Below are 23707 nucleotides of genomic sequence, written 5' to 3'. Positions count from 1 at the left end.
TGAAACCCAAGCTTCTTTTGAAGTGTCTCTAATCGGGCTTCCAAAAATTGAGCTATCCAGAATCACTAGTTTCTTGTAAAAATCATGGCTTTCGAGTCTTGGGCTGGTGATAGCATAACGGATTGCAAACGGAATTTTGAAGCGAGCCAGAGTAAACACTTGTTTTCTTTCCAACAGTCAGAACATGGAAAGGGTTGCAAAAGCTTTGTGTTTCAGACAGTTTGCCATCTCGTTTCAGTCTTTCTTTATTCATCCTTTCTCTTGTCACCTCTCTTTATTTGTACTCTTCTTTCTCGTGCCCCTCCTTTTTATGCATCAATACACTTTGAAAATAGTGCTGTAGTGCTCCCTAGTTCAAGATTACAGTGTACTTTACAGGTATGATTTAATTAGGGCCTTATTATGTTTTCAGCAGCTTAAGGTGGGCCTTTCAACTTATCTACCTAATTGGTTGCACAAGAAGTTTCACAGCCCATGACAAAACATTGTCAGTGATCAAAGTCTGAATTCTACATAAAGGAAAAATATTAATAATAAGATTATTCTTCGAGTGTGCACTGCTAATTATGTCCAGAATGTAACTGTAGAAACACTTTTGACTGATGTGAGCTTTGTCTAATAAACACGAGTCTTCAATGAGCTAAGAAAAGTGACACCTCTGCTGATGTCTAATTTTGCTTATTTAAAGATTTTTAAAACATTTTTCTGTTTTTATTTCTCCTCTCTTCCATTTTCCCCACCATCCCTCCTTCCTCAGGTGACAACACCTGAAGTGATGATGCCCAGCAGTATGTTTCTCCCAGCAGCCACTCCAGACAGAGATGGAAACACCAATGCAGAGGAGCCGGGGAAGCAGGCTGGTCAGTTACTTAACTCTTAACTGAAAAAAATCATCCTGCTTTGAATTGTGGCAGCTTACTGTTCTTGTTTCCCACGCACTGAGAGAAAAAGGCCTCATTGCTATCCCTTGCCCGTGCAGTTTCTGCTCAGATCATTCATTTCAAAGACCAGTGCAGACAGCAGGAGCTCTAACAGGATTTCCAGATGGACAAGTTTGCTTAGGTCAGAAATGAACTGATTTTATAAACATTGTGTCTGAGGCCCTGATTCATGGGCATGTTGGAGCTGATTTGCTCTGCTCCAGGGAAATCTTCGGAGTGATGATGAGCCACCAGAGCTGCTCCTACATCACATTCCTACTAGCGTTGGCTCCATGGTCAGGGAAAAAGGCGTATGACTGGAGTGTCTCTGCATATGGCTGATCCACCACTGTCAGAACAGCGCCTGGGGATCACTGACAGCCGTGCACAATAGAGCAATCTTGAGGCTGTTCTAATTTATGTCATGAGCAGGTCCAGTGCCCAGATGATCCCCAAACTGGCGTAGACCAATGGTAGCTTAGAACGATCCCCAGACTTGTTTCAAATCCTCCTCCATCAGAACAGAGAACCAGAACCAGTGATTTTGGAAAGGATGTTGTTGTATTAAAACAAGAACTAAAATATCTCTTCAGACATGAGAAATTAGGAGACTGGGTGGCTCAGAGAATTGGTAGTGAGATTTAGAACTTTTCACCTTTTGCTCACTGTCTTAAATACAGCCCAGAAAGCAGCTAATTTCACTGAAGTAACACCACAGTTGAGGCACGTTAGCAAGGCAGCTCAAAATTACATTGGCCTTTTTTATTACCGTATAACATTGTAAAGTCGTGCCTACCAGTAACAGTGGCCAGCTATTTAGTCCTGACTCTATAGCAGTGGTCACCAAACTTTTTTGATCGCGCACCCCTATCAGTAAAAATTTTTGAGCACGCACCCCCTGCTGCGCCGAAGTGCAAAAAAAAAAAAAAAAAAAAGCCGCTCGGACTCCCGCCGCGCACCCCCAATGATCCTCTTGCGCACCCCGCTTTGGCGACCCCTGCTCTATAGTGTGCTCTATAGTATGGCGGCAAAAAAAGGACACTACAGTTTTGGGTGCATAGGTGAGGCCCCTAGTCTCCAGATGGGGAGGCGATAGTCTCTAGGCCAGATTCTGTCAGTGTCAAGCCTGGTGCAGGGACCACAGTGGGAGAGATCTATAAGGAAATTTGGGATTAAGACAACCACCACCTCCTTTCTGCCACAGGGCCTGCATGTGAACAGCACCGTTCCAGAGAGAACACCAGTCGCATGGCTTGGGCTGCTGGAGATGTGCTGATTCCTCAAATCCCCTCCTCAGCTTCAACCAATAGGAGCATCTCTCCCCTACCAGAACTGCTCTGTTCTCTTGGGTAGAACCTGGAGGAAAGGTGGCAGTGGAACAGCTGCTTTCCCTTCCCCAAAAGACTGAGTTCTCCTGGGGCATAGCAGCCTTCAGTGGAGTAGGGACCAGCAGGGGCTGAATTTCACTCTTTCTTTGCAGTGTTAGTGGACCTGAGCCTCAATATCACGTTCAGTTCTTGGCACATCATTATCAGCAAGACTTTGACAAACTGACAGGACAGCAAGGAAAAGTAACAAAGATAGTTATGGGACCGCAGGGTTTAATTTGAGGAGGAATTAAAGGGGGTAAATATGCCCAGCTTTGTTTGAACAACATCATGTGGGAGATGTGTGCAGTCCACGGATAGTCAAAGGGTGTAAAAGTCAAGGAGAAAGAAAAATTATTTAGGGTTGTGAAGTGGGGCATAACATGGATAATGAGGTGAAGTTAAGAAAGTGAAAACTTAGGTTGAATATTAGGGGAAATGTCTGTCCTTCTGCACTAAGGATAATGTGCCGGTATGTAGCGAGGGGGCATGGCCTCCCTCCGAGACTGATGGGGAGGGATGGCCACACACTCTTATGGGGCATTAGCCTGCTTACAGAAGGGGAAGGTATGTTTTATGAGAGGGCCTTGAGCTACATCATGGGCTGTTGTAATCTTGGGCAGCGGGGGGGAGGGTTAACAAAATACTTGGTGAGAAGTAACAGCCTCAGCAGAAGTAGAGGTGAAGGAAAATGCCTCTGTGGCCAGGGGGGAGGAAGTACTGGATCGGATCCAAATTAAGAAATGAATGATTTATATTTTGATTTAAATTGTAAATGAGTGACAGAGACAAGCCCTGTCTAAACTGTATCTTCCTTGCATCACTTCATCCTTTTTGTTCTGGTTCTGTTTTCAGAGATCTCTGAGGACTCCGGAAAAAGCGTTCTGTCATCTGAGAGCATAGAGCACAGTGGAGAGTCCAAACCTGTTCCTGCCGATCAGAGCTCCACCAGAGAGGACTCTGGCTTTCTTTGCTGGAAGAAGGGGTGCAGCCAGGTGTTCAAAAGCTCATCGGCCCTTCAAACGCATTTCAATGAAGTTCATGCTAAACGGCCCCAACTGCCAGTGTCCGATCGCCATGTCTACAAGTACCGTTGCAACCAGTGCAGCCTGGCCTTCAAAACCATCGAGAAGCTGCAGCTTCATTCTCAGTACCATGTAATCAGAGCAGCTACTATGTGTTGTCTTTGCCAACGCAGTTTCCGAACCTTCCAAGCTCTGAAGAAGCACCTGGAGACGAGTCATCTGGAGTTGAGTGAAGCAGACATTCAGCAGCTTTACAGTGGGCTTTTGGTCAATGGAGACCTCCTAGCTCTGGGGGACCCTTCGCTGGCTGATGACCATACTATCATTGTTGAAGATGATAAAGAGGAAGAGAGTGACCTAGAAGATAAACAGAGTCCTACTGGCAGTGATTCTGGGTCAGTACAAGAAGACTCTGGCTTGGAACCTAAGAGGGCCCTACCTTTCAGGAAAGGTCCTAATTTCACCATGGAGAAATTTCTCGATCCATCTCGCCCATACAAGTGCACAGTCTGCAAAGAATCTTTCACACAAAAGAACATTCTTTTGGTCCATTACAATTCAGTTTCTCATCTGCATAAACTGAAAAGAGCCCTTCAGGAGTCTGCTACTGGGCAACCTGAACCTACCAGCAGTCCAGACAACAAACCTTTTAAGTGCAACACTTGCAATGTGGCCTACAGCCAGAGTTCTACGCTGGAGATCCACATGAGGTCTGTCCTGCACCAGACCAAGGCTCGAGCTGCCAAGCTGGAGGCAGCTAGTGGCAGTGGCAATAGTAATGGAACTGGTAATAGCAGTAGTAGCAGTATCTCTCTGGGTTCATCCACCCCAAGTCCAGTGAGTACTAGCAGCTCTAATACCTTCACAACCACCAACACCAGCAACGCTGGCACAGCTCCAGTCCCTAGTTTACTCAACCAGGGATCCAGTGAGAGTGTGGGAATTCCCCCTTTGAGTAACCCCGTTAGCGCTAACATCGTCTCTCCTTCTGAGCCTAAGGACGTCAACCGGAAGAAACTGGCAGACATGATTGCATCCAGGCAGCAGCAACAGCAACAAGCTCAAACCTTAGCACAGGCACAAGCCCAAGTCCAGGCCCACCTACAGCAAGAGCTGCAGCAGCAAGCTGCCCTCCTGCAGTCTCAGCTGTTCAACCCTGCTCTCTTACCACACTTCCCCATGACCACAGAGACCCTGCTCCAGCTTCAGCAACAGCAGCATCTTCTGTTTCCATTTTACATCCCCAGTGCCGAGTTCCAGCTCAGTCCAGAAGTTAGCTTGCCTGTGACCAGTGGTGCTCTGACACTATCTGGTACTGGTCCAAATTTGCTGGAAGATTTAAAGGCTCAAGTTCAGCTCCCACAGCAGAGCCATACACAGATATTACAACAGCAGCAAGGTCAACTATCTTTGTCACAGTCTCACTCTGTCCATATACAACAGAGCCAGCATCAAGAGAAAAAAACCAAATCAGTTAAGGAGAAGGAAAAAGAAACCCAGAGGGAAAGGGAAAATGCAGAGAGGGGAGACAGCAGTTCATTGTCTAAGGAGTCTCTGCCTGATAACCTAAAGCCCAAAGACAAGAAAGACTTTGCCCCAGGCAATAGTTCAGAACCCTCCCTACTTCCTCCACGTATCGCATCTGATGCAAGAGGCAATGCCACAAAAGCCTTGCTAGAAAACTTTGGCTTTGAGCTGGTTATTCAGTACAATGAGAACAAGCAGAAGGTGCAAAAGAAAAATGGGAAGACAGAGCAGGGTGAGAACTTGGAAAAGCTTGAATGTGACACATGTGGCAAGTTTTTCTCAAACATCCTCATTCTAAAGAGTCACCAAGAGCACGTTCACCAACACTACTTCCCGTTTAAGCAGCTGGAGAGGTTTGCCAAGCAGTACAGAGAGCACTATGATAAACTGTATCCACTGAGACCTCAGACTCCAGATCCGCCACCGCCTCCGCCTCCACCTCCACTTCCTACAGCACCTCCTCAGCCAGCTTCCACTCCTGCCATTCCTACTTCTGCTCCACCTATTACTTCTCCTACAATTGCACCAGCCCAGCCGTCTGTGCCACTCACCCAGCTCTCTATGCCAATGGAGCTGCCCATCTTTTCACCACTTATGATGCAAACTATGCCACTACAAACATTACCTGCCCAGTTACCACCTCAGCTTGGTCCTGTAGACCCTCTACCTGCAGACCTGGCTCAGCTGTATCAACATCAGCTCAATCCTAGCCTTCTACAGCAACAGCAGAACAAGAGGCCACGTACTCGGATCACAGACGACCAGCTCAGAGTTCTTCGGCAGTATTTTGATATTAACAACTCTCCCAGTGAGGAACAGATCAAAGAGATGGCAGACAAGTCTGGACTGCCACAGAAAGTGATAAAACACTGGTTTAGAAACACTCTGTTCAAAGAACGCCAGCGCAACAAGGATTCCCCGTACAACTTCAGCAATCCTCCAATTACCAGCCTGGAAGAACTGAAGATAGACTCACGGCCTCCCTCTCCAGAACCTCAAAAGCACGAATACTGGGGAAGCAAGAGGTCCTCCAGGACACGGTTCACTGATTACCAGCTCAGAGTCCTGCAGGACTTTTTTGATGCTAATGCTTATCCAAAGGATGATGAATTTGAACAACTTTCTAATTTGCTGAACCTCCCTACACGTGTTATAGTGGTGTGGTTCCAGAACGCCCGTCAGAAAGCTAGGAAAAACTATGAGAACCAAGGAGAAAGCAAAGATGGGGAACGGCGGGAACTTACAAATGATAGGTACATTCGAACAAGCAACTTAAACTATCAGTGCAAAAAATGTAGTCTAGTCTTTCAGCGCATTTTTGATCTCATCAAACACCAGAAAAAGCTTTGTTATAAGGATGAGGATGAGGATGGACAGGACGATAGCCAGAATGAAGACTCTATGGATGCAATGGAGCTGTTGACGCCAACCAGTTCCTCCTGCAGCACACCAATGCCCTCTCAAGCTTACAGCACCCCCACATCTTCAGCTAATGCAACCTCTTCAGCCTTCGTGCAGCTCACAGCCGAGGCAGATGACTCCTCCATGTATAGTTCTAAAATAGAAGCTACAGATGAGAAACCAAAGCAACCTGAACCTCTGAGTACGCAGCAAAACCAAACTCAAGACAAGCAAGTGCAACCAAAGCAAGAGCCGCAGCAGCAGCAGCAGCAAGACCAAGGAGAACAGAAGACAAGTTCAACACACCAAAAGATCTCACCATTATCCTCCCCATCCTCATTACAACAGCAGCCTCCACCACAGGCACAGCCACCCCAGTGTCCTTTGCCACAATCAAGCCCAAGTCCATCTCAACTCTCACATCTTTCCCTCAAGCCCCTTCATACGTCCACCCCTCAACAACTGGCAAACCTACCTCCTCAATTAATCCCGTACCAGTGTGACCAATGCAAACTGGCATTTCCCTCCTTTGAGCATTGGCAGGAGCATCAGCAGCTTCATTTTTTGAGTGCACAAAACCAGTTTATCCATCCGCAGTTTCTGGACAGGACACTAGATATGCCTTTCATGCTTTTTGACCCCAGTAATCCACTACTTGCAAGCCAGCTGCTATCTGGAACTCTACCTCAGATTCCAGCAAGCTCAGCCACTTCACCCTCAACCCCAACATCTACAATGAACACTCTGAAGAGAAAGCTGGAGGAAAAGGCCAGTGCAAGCCCTGGGGAAAATGACAGTGGGACTGGCGGAGAAGAACCTCAGAGAGATAAGCGCCTAAGGACAACTATTACCCCAGAACAGCTGGAAATTCTGTACCAGAAGTACCTGCTCGACTCTAACCCAACACGGAAGATGTTGGATCACATTGCGCATGAGGTGGGCTTGAAGAAACGTGTTGTGCAGGTTTGGTTTCAGAACACTCGAGCACGGGAAAGGAAAGGGCAGTTTAGAGCTGTGGGACCTGCCCAAGCCCATAGACGGTGTCCTTTCTGCAGAGCTCTCTTTAAAGCAAAGACGGCTCTGGAAGCTCATATCCGATCCCGTCATTGGCATGAGGCTAAGAGAGCAGGGTACAACTTGACTCTGTCTGCTATGCTCTTGGATTGTGATGGAGGACTCCAAATGAAGGGGGACATTTTTGATGGAGCAAGCTTTTCCCACTTGCCACCAACCAGTAGTGATGGTCAGGGTATTCCTCTCTCACCAGCAAGCAAAACTATGGAGCTCTCACCTCGAACTCTGCTTAGTCCGTCCTCCATTAAAGTGGAAGGAATAGAAGACTTTGAAAGCCCCTCCATATCCTCAGTTAATCTGAGTTTTGACCAAACCAAGTTGGACAATGATGACTGCTCTTCTGTCAACACTGCAATCACAGACACTACAACAGGAGATGAAGGCAATGCAGACAATGATAGTGCAACAGGGATTGCAACTGAACTCAAATCAACATCAGGACCTAGTGAGGGCCTGACAAAGGCTGCCATGATAGCAATGTCTGAGTATGAAGATCGATTGTCTTCTGGCCTTGTCAGCCCAGCTCCCAGCTTTTATAGTAAAGAGTATGACAATGAAGGTACTGTGGACTATAGTGAAACCTCCAGCCTTGCAGACCCCTGCTCACCCAGCCCTGGTGCCAGTGGTTCAGCAGGCAAGTCTGGAGACAGTGGGGATCGGCCAGGGCAGAAACGCTTTCGCACTCAGATGACTAATCTCCAGCTAAAAGTTCTAAAGTCATGCTTTAACGACTACAGGACGCCTACCATGCTGGAGTGTGAGGTCCTAGGTAATGACATTGGACTGCCAAAGAGAGTTGTTCAGGTCTGGTTCCAGAATGCTAGGGCAAAGGAGAAGAAGTCCAAGCTAAGCATGGCCAAGCATTTTGGTATAAACCAAACAAGTTATGAGGGACCCAAAACAGAGTGCACTTTGTGTGGCATCAAGTACAGCGCTCGGCTGTCTGTACGTGACCATATCTTCTCTCAACAGCATATCTCCAAAGTTAAAGACACCATTGGAAGCCAGTTGGATAAGGAGAAGGAGTACTTTGACCCAGCTACTGTACGTCAGTTGATGGCTCAGCAGGAGTTGGACCGGATCAAAAAAGCCAATGAGGTTCTTGGTCTGGCAGCTCAACAGCAGGGCATGTTTGATAATACCTCTCTACAAGCTCTTAACCTTCCTACTGCGTACCCAGCACTACAGGGCATCCCTCCAGTCTTGCTCCCAGGCCTCAACAGCCCATCCTTGCCAGGCTTCACTCCATCCAACACAGGTGGGTTCTGGAACCATCATCTCTCTGCTCAAAGGTGACCTTTTCCCTAGTATTGCATCTTCAGCACAAATGGATGTTTCCCTGGCAATGTCTGAAATCAGGTTCATGAGCCCTCTGCTCTGTGATGTTACTTGGCAGACGTTAAAGAGTAGTTATTTTACCTCTAGTTCCTTAATCCAAGTTCTCTAGCCAGGCAAGAGACTTACTAACTTGCTGTGTCTCTCTCCATATCCGGTGAGCAAGACCCTGTGTACTCTGGGGCAAGGACCCCTGCTTGCTTTGACACATCCTGTAAATTCTCCAGCACCTTCAAGTAACGTGAAATTGAAGCTTTTATTGAATTAAATATGAAAAGGAATGATACAGTCAATACAATATCCCTTGTGTTGTTTCTTTTTACATTAAATTCAATTTAGTACTGCTCCCAAATTTTCAGTATATTGCAGATGTTTGTATTGACAACACAAACTGCATTGTAGAAATGGTGATGGAAAATCTGGTGGTTTTTATATGACATAGCCTTCAGAGTGCCTTACAATAGCACCTACATGCCTATCCAGGCAGCCACTGATTCTTTTTGAGCAATAGTTGGCAGTAAAAGGGAAATACAATTCCCTTATGGCCTACTTTCCATAGACAGAGGGTATGAATACTCCATCCTCCCCAGTGGACCCTCCGTTCCTCTTCCTTTGCCAGCTGGAGCAGTCATGGAAAAAAGGCCCTGAATCAGTTTAAACTGAGGCCATTTCTCTCTTTGTCTGTTGGCATCTGGTGAATGCAGTTTGAACTAGTATATGTGAGCCTCCCCGGGACATGGTAGCTCTCTGGAGGTGTTACAGCAGGAGTGAATTTGCCAATTAACCCCCCCACACACACACACACAAACTGTTCTTAGTTCCTAGAAGGCTGTGGTCCCCCTTCTCCATGGAACTACATACAGTCCCTGGCCCACGATGAGACATCAACTTAATACTGCAAGATTTCCCAAAGATATTGCAGGAAATTGCCATAGCTGTTACAGGACCCAAAAGGACTATGAGATTCCGCTCCAGAAGCTGCTCTCTGGTATAGTGCGTGAGTCTGGGACGCCTTCTCTAACAAGGTGTTAACATGACCCTGAAATGGTCCAGCATTAAACCGTTTTAAACAAGCTCCAGGGTTTGGAATACAGAGAGCTCGGGGTGCTTGTTTGCTTGGCAAACACACCATTAAAAATCTTTAACCTTTCATTAAAGATATAGAAAAGAAGGGGGGGCGGAGTTTAAAGCATATGAAATGTAAAATAAGTAAAGCTTTCATTTTAACAACATCTCTTGTTCCTGTTCCCTCTAGCTGAAGAGAGTTTTTTAAAAGGAAGCTCCTCCTGTTTGACAGTCTCATAGATGGTTTTAGAGATGGTAATAACAGTCCTTTTTGGGGAAAAGAGAACTTAGTTGAGATGCTCTTAAGAGATCTGTGGTTATTGTTGCAGTTACAGTCCAATCCCATTTCATAGAAGACAAAACAAGACAAACACACACAAGAGGGGAGAGACAAGAACACCAAAGATTTGAAAATGCAACTTGTCTTTGGTGTTGATTTACATTTGCAGTCTGAGCAACACAGCCAGGTAGGGTGACCAGACATCCCGATTTTATCGGGACTGTCCCGATATTTGCTTGTTTGTCCCGCGTCCCGACCGATGTTCGGTCGGGACACTGGACAAACAAGCAATTTTGCCCTCCGCTCACTGCCCCATTGGATCCCTCCCCAAATCCCCGCCCTGGCCCCGCCTCTTCCCCAAGCACACTGCATTCCTCCTCCCTCCCAGGCTTCTGCTGATCAGCTGTATGGCGGCGCAAGCCTGGAGGGAGAGGGTGGCCCCCAGCACTCACCCTGCGAACTGCTCCAATCCAGCTTCTCCAGGAAGGTGAGCACGGCCCGGCAGAGATCCCGCAGCGGCTCCCTCCGCCCCAGCCCCCGGTAGAAGGTGAGGCAGGCCTGGGCCTCCTGCGCCGCGCCCATGGCTCACGGAGTCTTGGCTACGTCCCGATATTTCATCTTTGTCATCTGGTCACCCTACAGCCATGGCACGCCGTCTTGGCCACTCCTGAGACCTGGCAAGCTTGTACCAGTGTCAGTCCTTGAGTGGTATCGGTAAAGCCTATTTGTTCAGACTAACTGTCTTTTTTTCCCCCCATTCTTACTGATTTTTATAAACAATCTTCTGTAACGGGATGAGTTGCACTTTTGTTACCTTTTCCATTCTACGTTTCTTGTTACGGGTGACTAGAACCATTTCATACATTTCCATCCGCTTTCCAATAGTTAGGCTCACAACTGAGAGAGGCCTCTTAGGCCCCGATGATTACAGGAGTTCTTTGAATGGAGCTAGGTAGAGCACCTTCTACAGTGCCAGTGGTTTGAGGAAGCCTCATAGTAAGAAAAAGTGCTCTACCAAAGACCCTACTATCGAGTCTAGCTGGAGCACAGTGTGGTTTCCCTGGACTATTGGGGTTTCAGAATAGGGCCTCTTCAGAATGGCCATCTCATCTGCCTGAGAACACTCATCAGGTTGGCATGGCCAAAGGAACAAGAGAGACCATTCTTTGAAGACGCTAGAGGAGGAGATGTCAGAGGACTTGGACCTGCCCTAAGTGTTGCACCCGACTGCTCTTCTTAGGATGTGTCAAATGGTTTCTGATTTGTCAGGCTCTCTCCAGAACTGTCTTTTGCCTGGCACCATATGGAGAAGTCCTCAACAGGAGCCCCAGTTCTAGACTAAGCCAGTGCCATCAGATTCCAGAGTCCACAATTCCTGCCAGATCTCAACTCAGTCCCATAGAAGTGTTGAAATCGAGAAAAGCAGGTTCTTTAACATTCTGCTGCAGGTACACCTCAGGGGAGCACCAGAAGGGATCTTGGATAGCTCCAGAGTTTTACCTAGGATTTCCTCAATATGGGTACAGTTAGACCTTTTGGAGCCTATGATCCTCCATTTCCTGTATCGGAGAGCGATGATGAAAGATCAGAGTCTCCTTTCCCCAGGAAGTCTCTTCTTCTAGATAAGGCTAAGGCTCCTGTAGCCTGCTGTTTCTGCATCCCTTGCCTCAGTCACTCTACCTCAGAGGAGGAAGAGGAACTGGTGGGAGAGCCTTCAGAGGCCCCCTTTTTAACCTCATCCCTGGATGAGACTGTCTTAACTACTTCCTCCTTTCCTCTGTGTGATGCCTAGGTCTTTCAGGGGCAAAATGGACAGAATGGCAGTAGCTCTGGAGTTTCCTGCAGTTGCCAAGTTCAAGAATTCACAGAATTCGTGTGGTTTCTTGGAACTCCAAGGAAGAGAGAGAAAACTTTCTAGCCTATTAATGAAGATCTGTTGAAACCAGCCAAAGAAGTCTGAAACACCGTGCCTCTGTTGACTCAGTTTCTAGGAAGTTAGATTTTATACACCTATGTGCTATATTCTATAGTTCCCCAGGGAAAGATTTGAATTATTCTGCAAACATCCTTAGTTGTTGTTTCAGCCTCAGCTAATGAATGGTATCTACTCCTGGGGACCCAATGGCCAGTCCTGCTGTAGCTAAGCAAGCATGTGCTGGAGGACTCGACACCAGTTCTAAGAGATTTAGACCCTTGCCCAGCTTCCTGTTCTACTCTTCTTTGGGAACTGTTTATCCCAAGCACAGAAAGCCATTTCTTTAACTGTTGGACCCTAGAGATCATTGAATGGGGCGTTCTCCCTTCGGTTCAAAGCCATGCCAAAATATAAGCATCTTCCCTTTTCAGGGTACTTTCTCAGAAGAAACTATTGTGAGAAGAGGTCTTAATCCTCCTGATAACAAGAACCATAAAAGTGGTGCTAGAGCATAGTGCAGGAAAAGTTTATTATTCTGAAAAGAAATGCTGGCCTGTGTCCTATCCTGGACCTCCATGAATTAAACCAATATTTAAGGAAAATCAAATAATGAATAGCTTCTTTGGGAAGCATAACCCCTCCTCTTCACCCTCAACTTTCAAGATGCTACTTCCACATCTCAAGAAGGTAAAGGCACAGGACGTGCTTCAGGTTTATGATGGCCAGAAAACACTACCAGTGTAGGGCATGCCCTTTCAGGCTGGCAGCGGTCCTGAGGGCATTCCTCAAATGCTTGGTTTTGACAGGTACATCTGGTGTCTGATCTCACAGGTACATCCATACCTGGAAGACTGGCTTACAAGCTCCCAGTTTTATAGCAGAGTAATTCATGTCTTGGAGGAGACTTGCTCTTTCTTTGTTTCCTCTCAGCAGGGCATAGGCTGTCTTCTGTGATGGGTGCTACCAGAGAATGTCTTAACGTGGATACCTTTCTCTGCTCTCGTTCATTAGATAATAATTGCAGTCTGAGTTGAGGGGTGCACCTAGGAGCTTTGAATCTTCATTGTCACGGAGACCTGAGGAGTCCAGACCCATACAAATTTGCTAGAGGTTTAAGTCATCAGATTGGCTATCAGGTCCCATTTCCCACGGATCAAAGAAAATTCAGTGCAGATTCTCTCAGATACTATGGTTGTGATAGATTACCTGAACAGAGGAAGCAAACCATGAGAATGATGCATTCACAATGAAGGACCGTTAAACACTATTTTAGCCAACAACCATGACTCTGAAGGCTGCAAATCAGCATGAGTAGTTTCTCTGGATCTCAGTGGCTCTTCTGATATATGCAGGATGAGCTCATCATGAACTAGTTTGCTGCAAGTCAGAACAGCAGTGTCTAAAATTCTGTTTGAGAGCTGACAGGGATCCCCAGTGCACAAGAGTCAGGAAGATTTGACAGGACAAAGCTAGTGTGACCTTAGTTATGCCAGACTAGATATAGCACAGCTGGTTCTGGCTCTCTAAAGATCATCCGCTCCACCTCCCTCAAGTCAAGATCCTTTATCCCATCCAAACAGCAGGGTGTTCACCTGACAGCGTGACTTCTGAATTTCTCGGGCAGGATGTCTTCAGCTGAAGAGATTAGGGCAGCGCTGCTGGAGTCCAGAAAACCCTTTACTAGAAGTTATGCTAGAAGCCATGGCTTTGTTTCCTGCCTGGTTACCAGACTTTTTCCACTCTCTGACAGTCGCAAAGCAATTCTCAGCCATGGCGAAGGTCTGGCTCCATCACTGTTTGTGCTTATCATGTCCCTGTGAAAGGGAGCACGGTATTTACCAGTCCCCTGATGAAACCATTTTACAGGCTCTTACAAGCATATGCTGTCCCATTCAGGGGTTTTATTGGTTCTTGTACCGTGAATTTCATCTTATCCATACTCAGAGAGGGGCTCTTAATTCATGGGATCTTTCTTCCTCTATCACTTCCTGCTGAAGGTCTTGGTGTTCTCCAAACAGCAGACCCTGTTGGCCAGCCCACCTTATACTGCATTGGTCTGTCTTAAGCCTCAGCCCAAATTTCTAACCAGTGTTGTATCAGATTTTCACTTTGGGCTATATCGCTATCTTTATTTCTCCCAAAGTCCCATCAGTATCCTGTGGAGATGAGGCTACATACTCTGGCCGTTAAAAGCAATCAGCTGCTACTTAGAAAGGACTACCCTGTTTAGAAGTCAAACAGATTATTGGTGGTCTTTAGAGAAAACTCCAAAGGTTGAGCCGTCTCAACTCAAAGGCTGTCTAAGCAGATAAGACTGTACATCCAGGAATGCTATGAATTAGCTGCTGCTCTTGTGTTTGAACATCTCAGGGCTCACTGAACTAGAGAACAGCAGCTTCAATGGTATCTATCCATATTATGCCCTTATCTGAAATACACAGGGCTGCTGCATGAAGCTCAATTCACACCTTCACAAATCACTGTTGTCTCAAGACATCCAGAGCAGATGCTGGCTTCAGAAGGGCATTGCTTCAGTCACTGTTGAACTCTCCAGGGCTCCTTAGCCCACGTGCTCAAGCAGGCCACTACTACTCTACGCCTTTGTGCAGGCAAGAAAGGGATTACTCACCCAGGGTAACTGGCTCTCTGAGTGAATTGCCTCCAGAGAGCCATACTGAGCCTCTCTTCTCCTTTTCTTTGGAGGCCAACTGTGAGTGAGTCTTGTGGAGGTATAGTGGGAACGGGGGTGGGGTGTTTACACCTTCGGTGTATGGATTGCAGTGCCAAGGGAATTGCACGCACCTGCAGACTGCCAGCTGCTACTCAAACGGTTCCATTGCAGGCAAGCACCTCCTATGGTAGGTCTGGAGAAGCCAGAGTCCCCACTGGTAAATAATCCCTTCTTTAGACAGGTGGAAGGCCTTTCAACCTTTGGAGTTGGGGCAGTTTAGAACTGGCACTGAGAGGGGATGCAGTTCCTCTTTCCTTCCTCGCTGTGGGCAAGAGCAAAATTGACCTGAAAATATTTGCAGTTCTTGAATCCGTTGCTCCCCACTCCAGCCACTCTTGACAGCAGCAATCTGCCCAGCTGCACCAGCCCCAGTATTGGGATGGATGCTCTGCATCCAACAATGGATAAGGATGTAACTGGATAGGCCTGCTCAAATCAGGAGTTCGGGTGTGTCTACACTGCTTGGGCTTGTGGGGCTCAGGCTGTGGGCCTGTAAGATTGTGGTGTAGAGGTTCAGGCTTGGGCTGGAGCCCAGGCTCCAGCACCCTTCCATCTTGCAGCTCCCAGAACTCAGGCTGCAGCCCTAGTGCAAACATCTTCCTGCAGTCTTATAGCCCCATAGCCCAAACCCCAGTCATCTGATCCAGGCTACCTGTGGATGTGTTACTGCAGTGTAGGCGTGCCCCTAGATGGTTAACGATACTAGCATTTAAATTATTGTAATTAGTTTTCAGAATCCACACCACACCAAGATAAATAGGGCATTTTGCACCTCACTGAGAGCTACTTTCCCCAGTTTGTGACTGGATTCTGGCCCTTCTGCTGCTGCTGTGGTGTAAAGGAGCTAGAAGCAGCTGGATCTCTCCTGCTAGGAATGGCCTTATGCTGCCCCTCTTGCCCTGACCCAGCTCAGGCTTTGGGAAGTACAAAGGTGACCTTTCACCTCCTGAGCTGTCTCTCCTAAGAGGCACAGCTTAAAGTCAGGGCTATTTTTGGCTGTCTGCAGTATTTCCTGATTCTGCATCAGTTTGTGGTCAGTTCACCTTTGAGCAGTTTGCAACGATAAGGCTGGAATTTCCCTAAATGAAGGGTTAGATTCTGCAGCACGAGTCTGCAGGAAGGGCTGGATGCTGCAGCAAATCCCACAGCTGTGGGATCCCTGAAAACATGGGCCCTGCCTATGAGAAACTGAGAGCGGTTGTTTTATTTCCCCTTAAGGGCATCCGGAGACTTTTTCTTTTCAGGAGCTTGTGTGCCAATGGCAGTGGACAGGACTGATGCTTCAAACCCTTTCAGCAGCACTCCTTTTGCCCCAGCTATTAACAACTGTAGAGTAAAGATTCACAGCCCTAGAGACTATATTGTTACTGGCTATCCCTTCTGCTGGGAAAACTAGCCAGCTTCATGTTCCACTATTAATCCATCTCCTTTGTGAGTATACATTAGGGTGCATTTACTTCCACCCAAAATACTAGGTTCTTGTCTTTGTGGTATTTAGATATCCCCTTAAGGGACTTTGAAACTACATCAAGGCTGTATGCCCAAAGCATCCCATACTGGAAAGGCAGAGGCAGCATTAGAGGTTTATGGATCCATGAATTTTTACCCAATAAGGACAAAAGAATTTAGAAACTCCGTCTGTTCAGTTCTTTGCAATAGCCATGCCTAGCTCTCCCTAATCTAGAGAGAGTTTAATGAGGTTGATCATTTCTGATGTTCACAATGACTTTGCTTGGCACAGGCACTTTCCCTTCTACTCTTGAGCCCTTTGGCCGAAGGAACAACGGCTGCTTGTGCAGCTGTAGAAAAAGTACCTGTCAGAGACATCAACTCTTAGTCTCTTGGGCATTATGACAGACATTCAGAAAGAGTCAAATTGCTACTGTGGATTTTCAGTTCTTTGGAAGAAATTGAAACAGCTTTCTCTGCCGCCTAGTAAATTACCTGGTTCTAGTTACCCTAGCTCATGCATTGTTTTTTGACTCACCAACCTGTCCAATCAAGGGAAGCTTCTAAGAGAAAGGGAATGTGGGGTTACTGGTTTCCTATGAGGCCTTCTTTGCACTAGGCTTTTTTTCCGTAACATTTCCCATCAGTTTTAGTAATAAGGGTTAAAAAGCCAGCAACTGCCAGCACCACATCTACACTTTTCCTACCACCAGTGGAGCTGCACCCATGAGAAATTTTAGGGGGGGAAACCTACTGTAGACAAGTTCCGTGGTGCAGCTCCCTAAGTCTTTTCTTCTTTCTGCTTCCCCAAACTAAGACTTTCCTTGGTTTCCTTTCCAGTCAGGAAAAAAGTCAGGCCTAGACTGCCAAGATACAACAACTTTGTATAGACCTTGGGAAGTGATTATAGCAAACTGCTGTGACACATCCAAGGAACCACCCATAAGTACTGTGTACCTGGGAAGGGAAATGGGGTCTCCTCTGTAGGAATAACTCCAGTTTGGGAAATATAGTTATGTCTAGGAAAGACTTTGATAAAAGTATGCAACAGAGATAAATGAATAATTTGTAGTTAATAATTTATTCCATGCGTTTTTGCCTTTTATTGGTTTGTAGTTTGTCTACAAACTGATGGTGATTTTTCTCTCATAAATTATCTGGTGGAAAATATCTGGCAAATTTCATGTACTCTGTGGCTTGTTATTAAAGCTGTATTGTTTAGTTGTGATACATCACAAAAGGCACGTGGTATGGTTTCTCTTCCCTCAATGGATGCGTGTAACCTTTATAATCAGATAAACATTCACAGGTAGTAAATCTTACATTTACTTCCTGCAGGGATCCATACTGGTCAAGATTAATCTTGTGAAAGCTGACAGACTGTGGCAAAAAAGAGCTGTGACACAAGCAAATTCATTAAGATTTCAAATTAATATTTATCCAGATCTAGTATTTATTGCAGGAAACCAAGTGAAAGAATGTAGGAATTGCCAGTCTGGGTCAAACCAGAAGTCCTCCTTGTCCAGTACCCTGTCTCCAACAGTGGCCAATATCAGCTGCTTCAAAGGAAGGTGCAAGAAACCCTGCATTTGGCAGTGACAGGAGAACCTGCTCTTAGGGGAGGATCTCCTAACTCTCATTAGTCAGAGATCAGTTTATGCAACTGTCTCTCAGTGGGGAGCCCCTCCTTGTATCTGGAAGAATGGTATTTCATAATTGATACGGGACATGAATTGGAAGGAAGTTAGAGTTAGCTCTGGAATTAGAGGGGATAACTTTCAGATAGGCTGACGTGGGATGATCTGGTTGGCCGCACCAAAATAGGAAATGGAAAATGACTTCATGCTTTGAGGTAACTGGGCACAGCTTTTGGTTGGAACAGAGGCAGAGCATAAGAGTAGTCAGTACTGAGCAGAGCAGATCCATTCATGAGAATGCTCCAGTTATATCCCTCTAGAAAGAGTTACCTTACAGTTCTTGTATTCCGTTGGTGATGTCTGACTAATCACATGCTCTTTCGGCTGTTGTGACACTGGAAACATATGCAGTACCATCACCAGAAAGTAGGGTTGCCGATATTGGTTGGACTTATTCCTGGAGGTTTCATCACATGACATATTATTTAATTAAAGATTAATCTTTAATTCCTGGAAACTCAAGGACAGCTGTGGAGGGTTGGCAACACTACCATAAAGGAGTCACTTGTGCTTAGTCCATAGCAGCTCATGTATGGCTATTTATATTTAAAAATCCCTTCTGTGGGGTTAATTACTTCTATCCTTACAAACTAGCATTTCTAGATTGAGGTCTGCACCTAGTCAGATGAGGCTGTGTGACTGATAGTTCTATCGCAGAAAGGCCAGCAAAGAGAGGACCAGGGATCTGAGTTGTCTACAATCCTATTATTAGCATATGTCTACCCAGCAGCTAGACATCCATGGCTGGCCCATGCCAGTTGACTCGGGCTCGTGGGGCTTGAGCTGCGGGGCTGTTCTATTGCTGGTAAGATGTTCCAGGCTTGGGTGGGAGCCTGGACTCTAGGACCCTGCGAGGTGGGAAGGTCACAGAGCTTGGGCTCCAGCCAAGCCCGGAACATCTACACAGCAATGGAACAGCCCCATAGCCCAAGCCCCAGAAGCCTAAGTGAGCTGGCATGGGCCAGCCGCAGGTTTTTCTTTGCTGTGTAGACAGACCCCTAGTGTTTGTTTTCAGTGGTGCCCCCGGTGTACTAGGCACCATACGGACACAGAAGAGGGCATAGTCCCTGCCCCAAAGAGTTTAGGCTGAGATTTTGCAAGCTGCTTACTGGGAATGGGCCATCGAAACGCCAGGTGCCTTTGAAGATCTCGGCCTGACGCTCTGAGAAGAGCTGCTGCGGAAGGGAAAGGTCATTGTGGTGATTGGCCACAGCCTAGCATTGCATGTGATAAAGCTTGGCTTTTAGAAACAGAGACTCTCCCAGTTTGCCACTGAACACTGGCTCCTTCGCAGGGTGGGAGCGGAGAACGTTCACTGCTTTTGCCTTGCTGAAGTTTAGAGTTTTTCCAGCCCTTACAATTTGCAGTGCACAATATTCCTCACTCAGCTAGCTGATCTGGGATTGGATTGTCTGACTGCCTAAGGAAGATGTTGGCTAGTGAAAGAGTTGTGGATTGTCTCTTGCCCTTCTCTTTACCTGCCCCTTTTGTTATTGATGATGGTTTCCCAGCTGTTCCCTTTCCCCCCCCATCACCGGCTTTTTCACTTGCTTTTCCAGTCCTGTGGCTGAACACAACAAACATCATATCACTTTATACACAAAACAGATTAGTTACAATGCAAGTGCTTATTCTTTTCTGCTGTTCTCCCTGGCCTCGCCAATATTCCCCTGGCTGCTCTCTCTCCGACCCCTTGGACACCCTCCAGCAGTTCCTAAATAATGGGTTGTGGCAGACATTCATCTGTCCTGGCCAAATAAGGGACATTCCAAGCATCTCTAGTATGAAGGGGATTCTGTACTTCATATCCATGTCACATTTCCTAGGAAAGCAGACACTCATCAGCATTCTGCAACCATTAAGAGAGGGATTTTGCCAAACTAAGAAAAGAGGGTGGGGGAGGGAGAGGTCTTCAAGTGGTTGGACACTTGTGTTAGGGGAAGATCTGCTTTCCTCAAGGAGGACAGTGGTGGTCCGTGAACTGGCAAAGAAAACAAGAAAAGGAGGGCTCCTCTTTTGCACCTGTTCTAACCGGTTCTTTTGCTTTTCTCCTCCCCTCTTGCTCTGCACCTTTCCTTCCCTGTTTGCCCCTCCTCCATTCTCTTCTTTCCTGCTATTTGTCATTTAAAAATATTTGTAGGCTAAAACTTATTTTCATTAGTGGAAAAATGATTGCAGCACCTTTGCACCCCATCCCCCCTGCATCAGTGCTGCTGTCCACCCGTGGCATTCTGCCAAGTCAGCACTGCCCCCTCTGCCTCCGTGCCCGACAGGACTCTGCTTGTAGCCAGAACAGGTCAGGACAGTCGGGCCCCTTGCTGTGGGAGTGGTATGGGAAGCTGATCTCTGGTGCCAGGTATTAGGCAGCTAAGTATGGTGAGTCAAACAGCCCTGTCGCCAAAACTAGGTAGGGAAACCGAACGGATTAACTCATTACTCCTAGGTGTTTATCTGGCCTGTATAGTTTGAGCTCCTGACAGTCTTTACTATCTGTATGAACAGCCCCTCTAGGAGGCAGGGCAGTGCTATTATCCCCATTGTGCAGAGAGGGAACTGAGGCACAGAGAGAGGCCAAGTGACCTTGCCCAAGGTCCCAAAGGGAGTCTGGCTGAGCAGGGAACTGAATCCGGGTCTCTGGAGTCCCAGGCTAGCGCCCTGACCTCACATTTCTAAAGCACGTTGTAGGTTAAAAGTGTCACTTACAGAGCTGCTCCCCTGCAGCCTGGCTCATGGCTGAGCAGCTGGCGTCAGGTGACGCTGCTGGGATCCAGCCTGGGCCGGGCCTGTTCAGCCATAACTCCTGATAGGGCTCGTCGACCTGCATGGTGCTGAGTGATTTTATTGTTGCTTCCCCCCCTTTTAGCTTTAACTTCTCCAAAACCCAACCTGATGGGTCTGCCCAGCACAAGCGTCCCTTCACCTGGCCTTCCCACGTCTGGATTACCAAATAAACAGCCCTCCGCCTCGCTGAGCTCCCCAACTCCAGCACAACCAACCGCGGCACTGGCCCCTCAGCAGCAGCAGCAGCGCAAGGAGAAGGAAAGTGAGAAGATTAAAGAGAAGGAGAAGGCGCCTAAAGGGAAAGGGGATTCCCTGCCAGGGCCCAAGAAGGAGAAAGGAGAGGCACCTGCGGTGACCCTTTCCACCCCCCTACCCACCATGGAGTATGCGGTGGAGCCTGCCCAGCTTCAGGCACTGCAGGCTGCCTTGAATTCAGACCCAACAGCCTTGCTTACAAGCCAATTCCTTCCCTACTTTGTCCCAGGCTTTTCACCCTATTACGCCCCTCAGATTCCTGGGGCCTTGCAGAGCGGGTACCTGCAGCCCATGTACGGCATGGAAGGCCTGTTCCCTTACAGCCCTGCTCTGTCCCAGGCTCTGCTAGGCCTGTCCCCGAGCTCCTTGCTGCAGCAGTACCAGCAATATCAGCAGAGTCTGCAGGAGGCGTTGCAGCAGCAGCAGCAGCAGCAGCAGAGGCAAGTGCAGCAGCAGCAGCAGAAAGTGCAGCAGCAGCAACAGCCCAAAGGAAGCCAAACCCCAGTCCCCCTGGGGGCTGCTACCCCAGACAAAGACCCTGCCAAAGAACCCCCCAAACAAGAAGAGCAGAGAAATGCACCCCGTGAGGTGTCCCCCCTCCTGCCCAAACCCCAAGAAGAGCCCGAAGCAGAAAGCAAAAGTGCGGACTCCCTGTGTGACCCCTTCATTGTTCCAAAGGTGCAGTACAAGCTGGTCTGCCGCAAGTGCCAGGCGGGCTTCAGCGACCAGGAGGCGGCCAGCAACCACCTGAAGTCCCTCTGCTGCTTCGGCCAGTCTGCGGTGAATCTGCAAGAGATGGTGCTTCATGTGCCCACTGGCAGCAGCGGCAAGGGCAGCAGCTCGTACCAGTGTGTGGCGTGCGAGAGCACAGTGTGTGGGGACGAAGCCCTGAGTCAGCATCTCGAGTCAGCCCCTCACAAACACCGAACAATCACAAGAGCAGCAAGAAACGCCAAAGAGCACCCCAGTCTATTACCTCACTCTGCCTGCCTCCCCGATCCTAGCACCGCATCTACCTCGCAGTCTGCCGCTCACTCAAACGACAGCCCCCAACCCCCTCTGTCCTCCTCTTCCTCTTCAGCTTCCCCACACGCCTCCAGAAAGTCTTGGCCTCAAGTGGTCTCCCGGGCTCCACTTGGGAAGCCGCCTCCTCCTTCTTTCCCTCCTCTCTCCTCATCTTCAACGGTTACCTCAAGTTCATGCAGCACCTCAGGGGTTCAGCCCTCGATGCCAACAGACGACTATTCGGAGGAGTCTGACACGGATCTTAGCCAAAAGTCAGATGGACCGGCTAGCCCGGGGGAGGGGCCTAAAGACCCCAGCTGCCCGAAGGACAGTGGTCTAACTAGTGTAGGAATGGACACCTTCAGATTGTAAGCTTTGAAGATGAACAATACAAAAATGAATTTAAATAAAAAAATTAATAACAAACCAATTTCAAAAATAGACTAACTGCAATTCCAAAGCTTCTAACCAAAAAAAGAAAAAGAAAAAAGAAAAAGCGTGGGTTGTTTTCCCATATAACAATGCCGGTGGGTTTTACATTTTTTTCTTTTAATTAAAAAAAAAAAAAAAAAAAAAAAAAAACTCTTACATTTGTCCTTTTGAAGGTCCTGTTGGTCTGGGAGACAAAAGTCCATACTGCCTCCTTAATGTCTTTGGAGCTTAAACCCCTTGTATATTGCCCTTTTCCAATAACGCCCCCACATTGATAGCACAGCAGAGGCCGGCATGCACTGTATGGGAAAGCAGCCCACCGTGCTACAGTTTAAATTTCTTGTTATCTTAGCATTCAGATACCAATGGCTTGCTAAAAGAAAAAAGAAATGTAATGTCTTTTTATTCTCAGGTCAATCGCTCACACTTTGTTCTGTTTTCAGAATCATTGTTTATATATATATATATATATGTGTGTGTGTGTGTGTGTGTATATATATATATATATATATATATAAATGTTTTTGTTTGCTTTTTGGGGTTTTTGTTTTGTTTTTTGTTCCAGAAAAGAATTTTGTTTTGTTGGGTTTTGGGAAGGGTTGTTTTGGGCTGGGGGGCGGGGGGTTGTTTTTTGTTTTTTAATTTAAAATGGGCAGAAAGTATTCAAGAGAAACAATGTGAACTGCTTTAGCTTTCTGGGGATTTTAAGGGTAGCTTTTCTGATGAAGCCAATTTCAAGGGGAAAAGTTAAGCACTCCCACTTTTCAGAAAAAAAAAAAAAAACACAAAGAGTGTTGAGGACTTGGAGCTTAAAAATAAGTTTTAAAACAACTGACTTTCTGTATTTATGATAGATATGACCATTTTTGGTGTTGAGTAGATTGTTGCATTGGAAATGAACTGAAGCAGTATGGTAGATTTAAAAGAAAAAACCCTTTTGTGTACATTTAGCTTTTGTATGGTCCAGCTGACGGCTTCTCATTTGATGTTGTCTTGTTCATTCCTAGCCAGATAGATTGCAATCCATTGACTCGCCTAAGCTTTTCTCCCCCTTTGTACCTTTATTCCCCTTTCCCCCATCCTGTAATCTTCCACTTATGGTCGCTGCCTTCATTTCTTAGAGGGTGGTTGCATAATTATTTTATAAAAACTAAAGAAAGAAGTTCAAAGGGTTTGGGGGGTCAGTAGGATCCCTTGCAGAATATTTTTTGTTTGGGGTTTGAAACTTTTTAAGACATATACATACAATTTACCTATGTCTGTTACCCTTGTGCACTTATCTCTTATTTTTCATTTTCCTTTTTTCTCTTCCTTTCCTCATTTGTAAATGCTTCAAGGATTCTGTTCCTAAACTATAAGCATTTGTTTGTTTGTGTAATTAGGCTGCACTCTGTTCCTTCTTTTAAAATAACTTTTGTTACATTTTTTCTCAAAAAAAAAAAAAATTC

General features: G+C 46.7%; 1 protein-coding gene across 1 annotated transcript in view; it reads left to right on the top strand.

Annotated features, from left to right (window-relative positions):
* Window positions 1-22199, top strand: part of ZFHX3 (zinc finger homeobox 3) — a 176912-nt gene extending 154713 nt beyond the window's left edge. Inside the window, exons 8-10 of the mRNA XM_065416524.1 lie at window positions 758-860; window positions 3143-8572; window positions 20650-22199. Coding sequence (XP_065272596.1) covers window positions 758-860; window positions 3143-8572; window positions 20650-22199 — 7083 coding nt within the window. The remainder of the gene's footprint in view (window positions 1-757; window positions 861-3142; window positions 8573-20649) is intronic.
* Window positions 22200-23707: the final 1508 nt, after the last annotated feature.

The sequence above is a fragment of the Emys orbicularis genome, chromosome 14, assembly GCF_028017835.1.
Source record: "Emys orbicularis isolate rEmyOrb1 chromosome 14, rEmyOrb1.hap1, whole genome shotgun sequence".
Classification (NCBI taxonomy): domain Eukaryota; kingdom Metazoa; phylum Chordata; order Testudines; family Emydidae; genus Emys; species Emys orbicularis.
The sequence above is the reverse complement of the archived record's forward strand: the minus strand, read 5'-3'. Positions and strand labels throughout refer to the sequence as shown.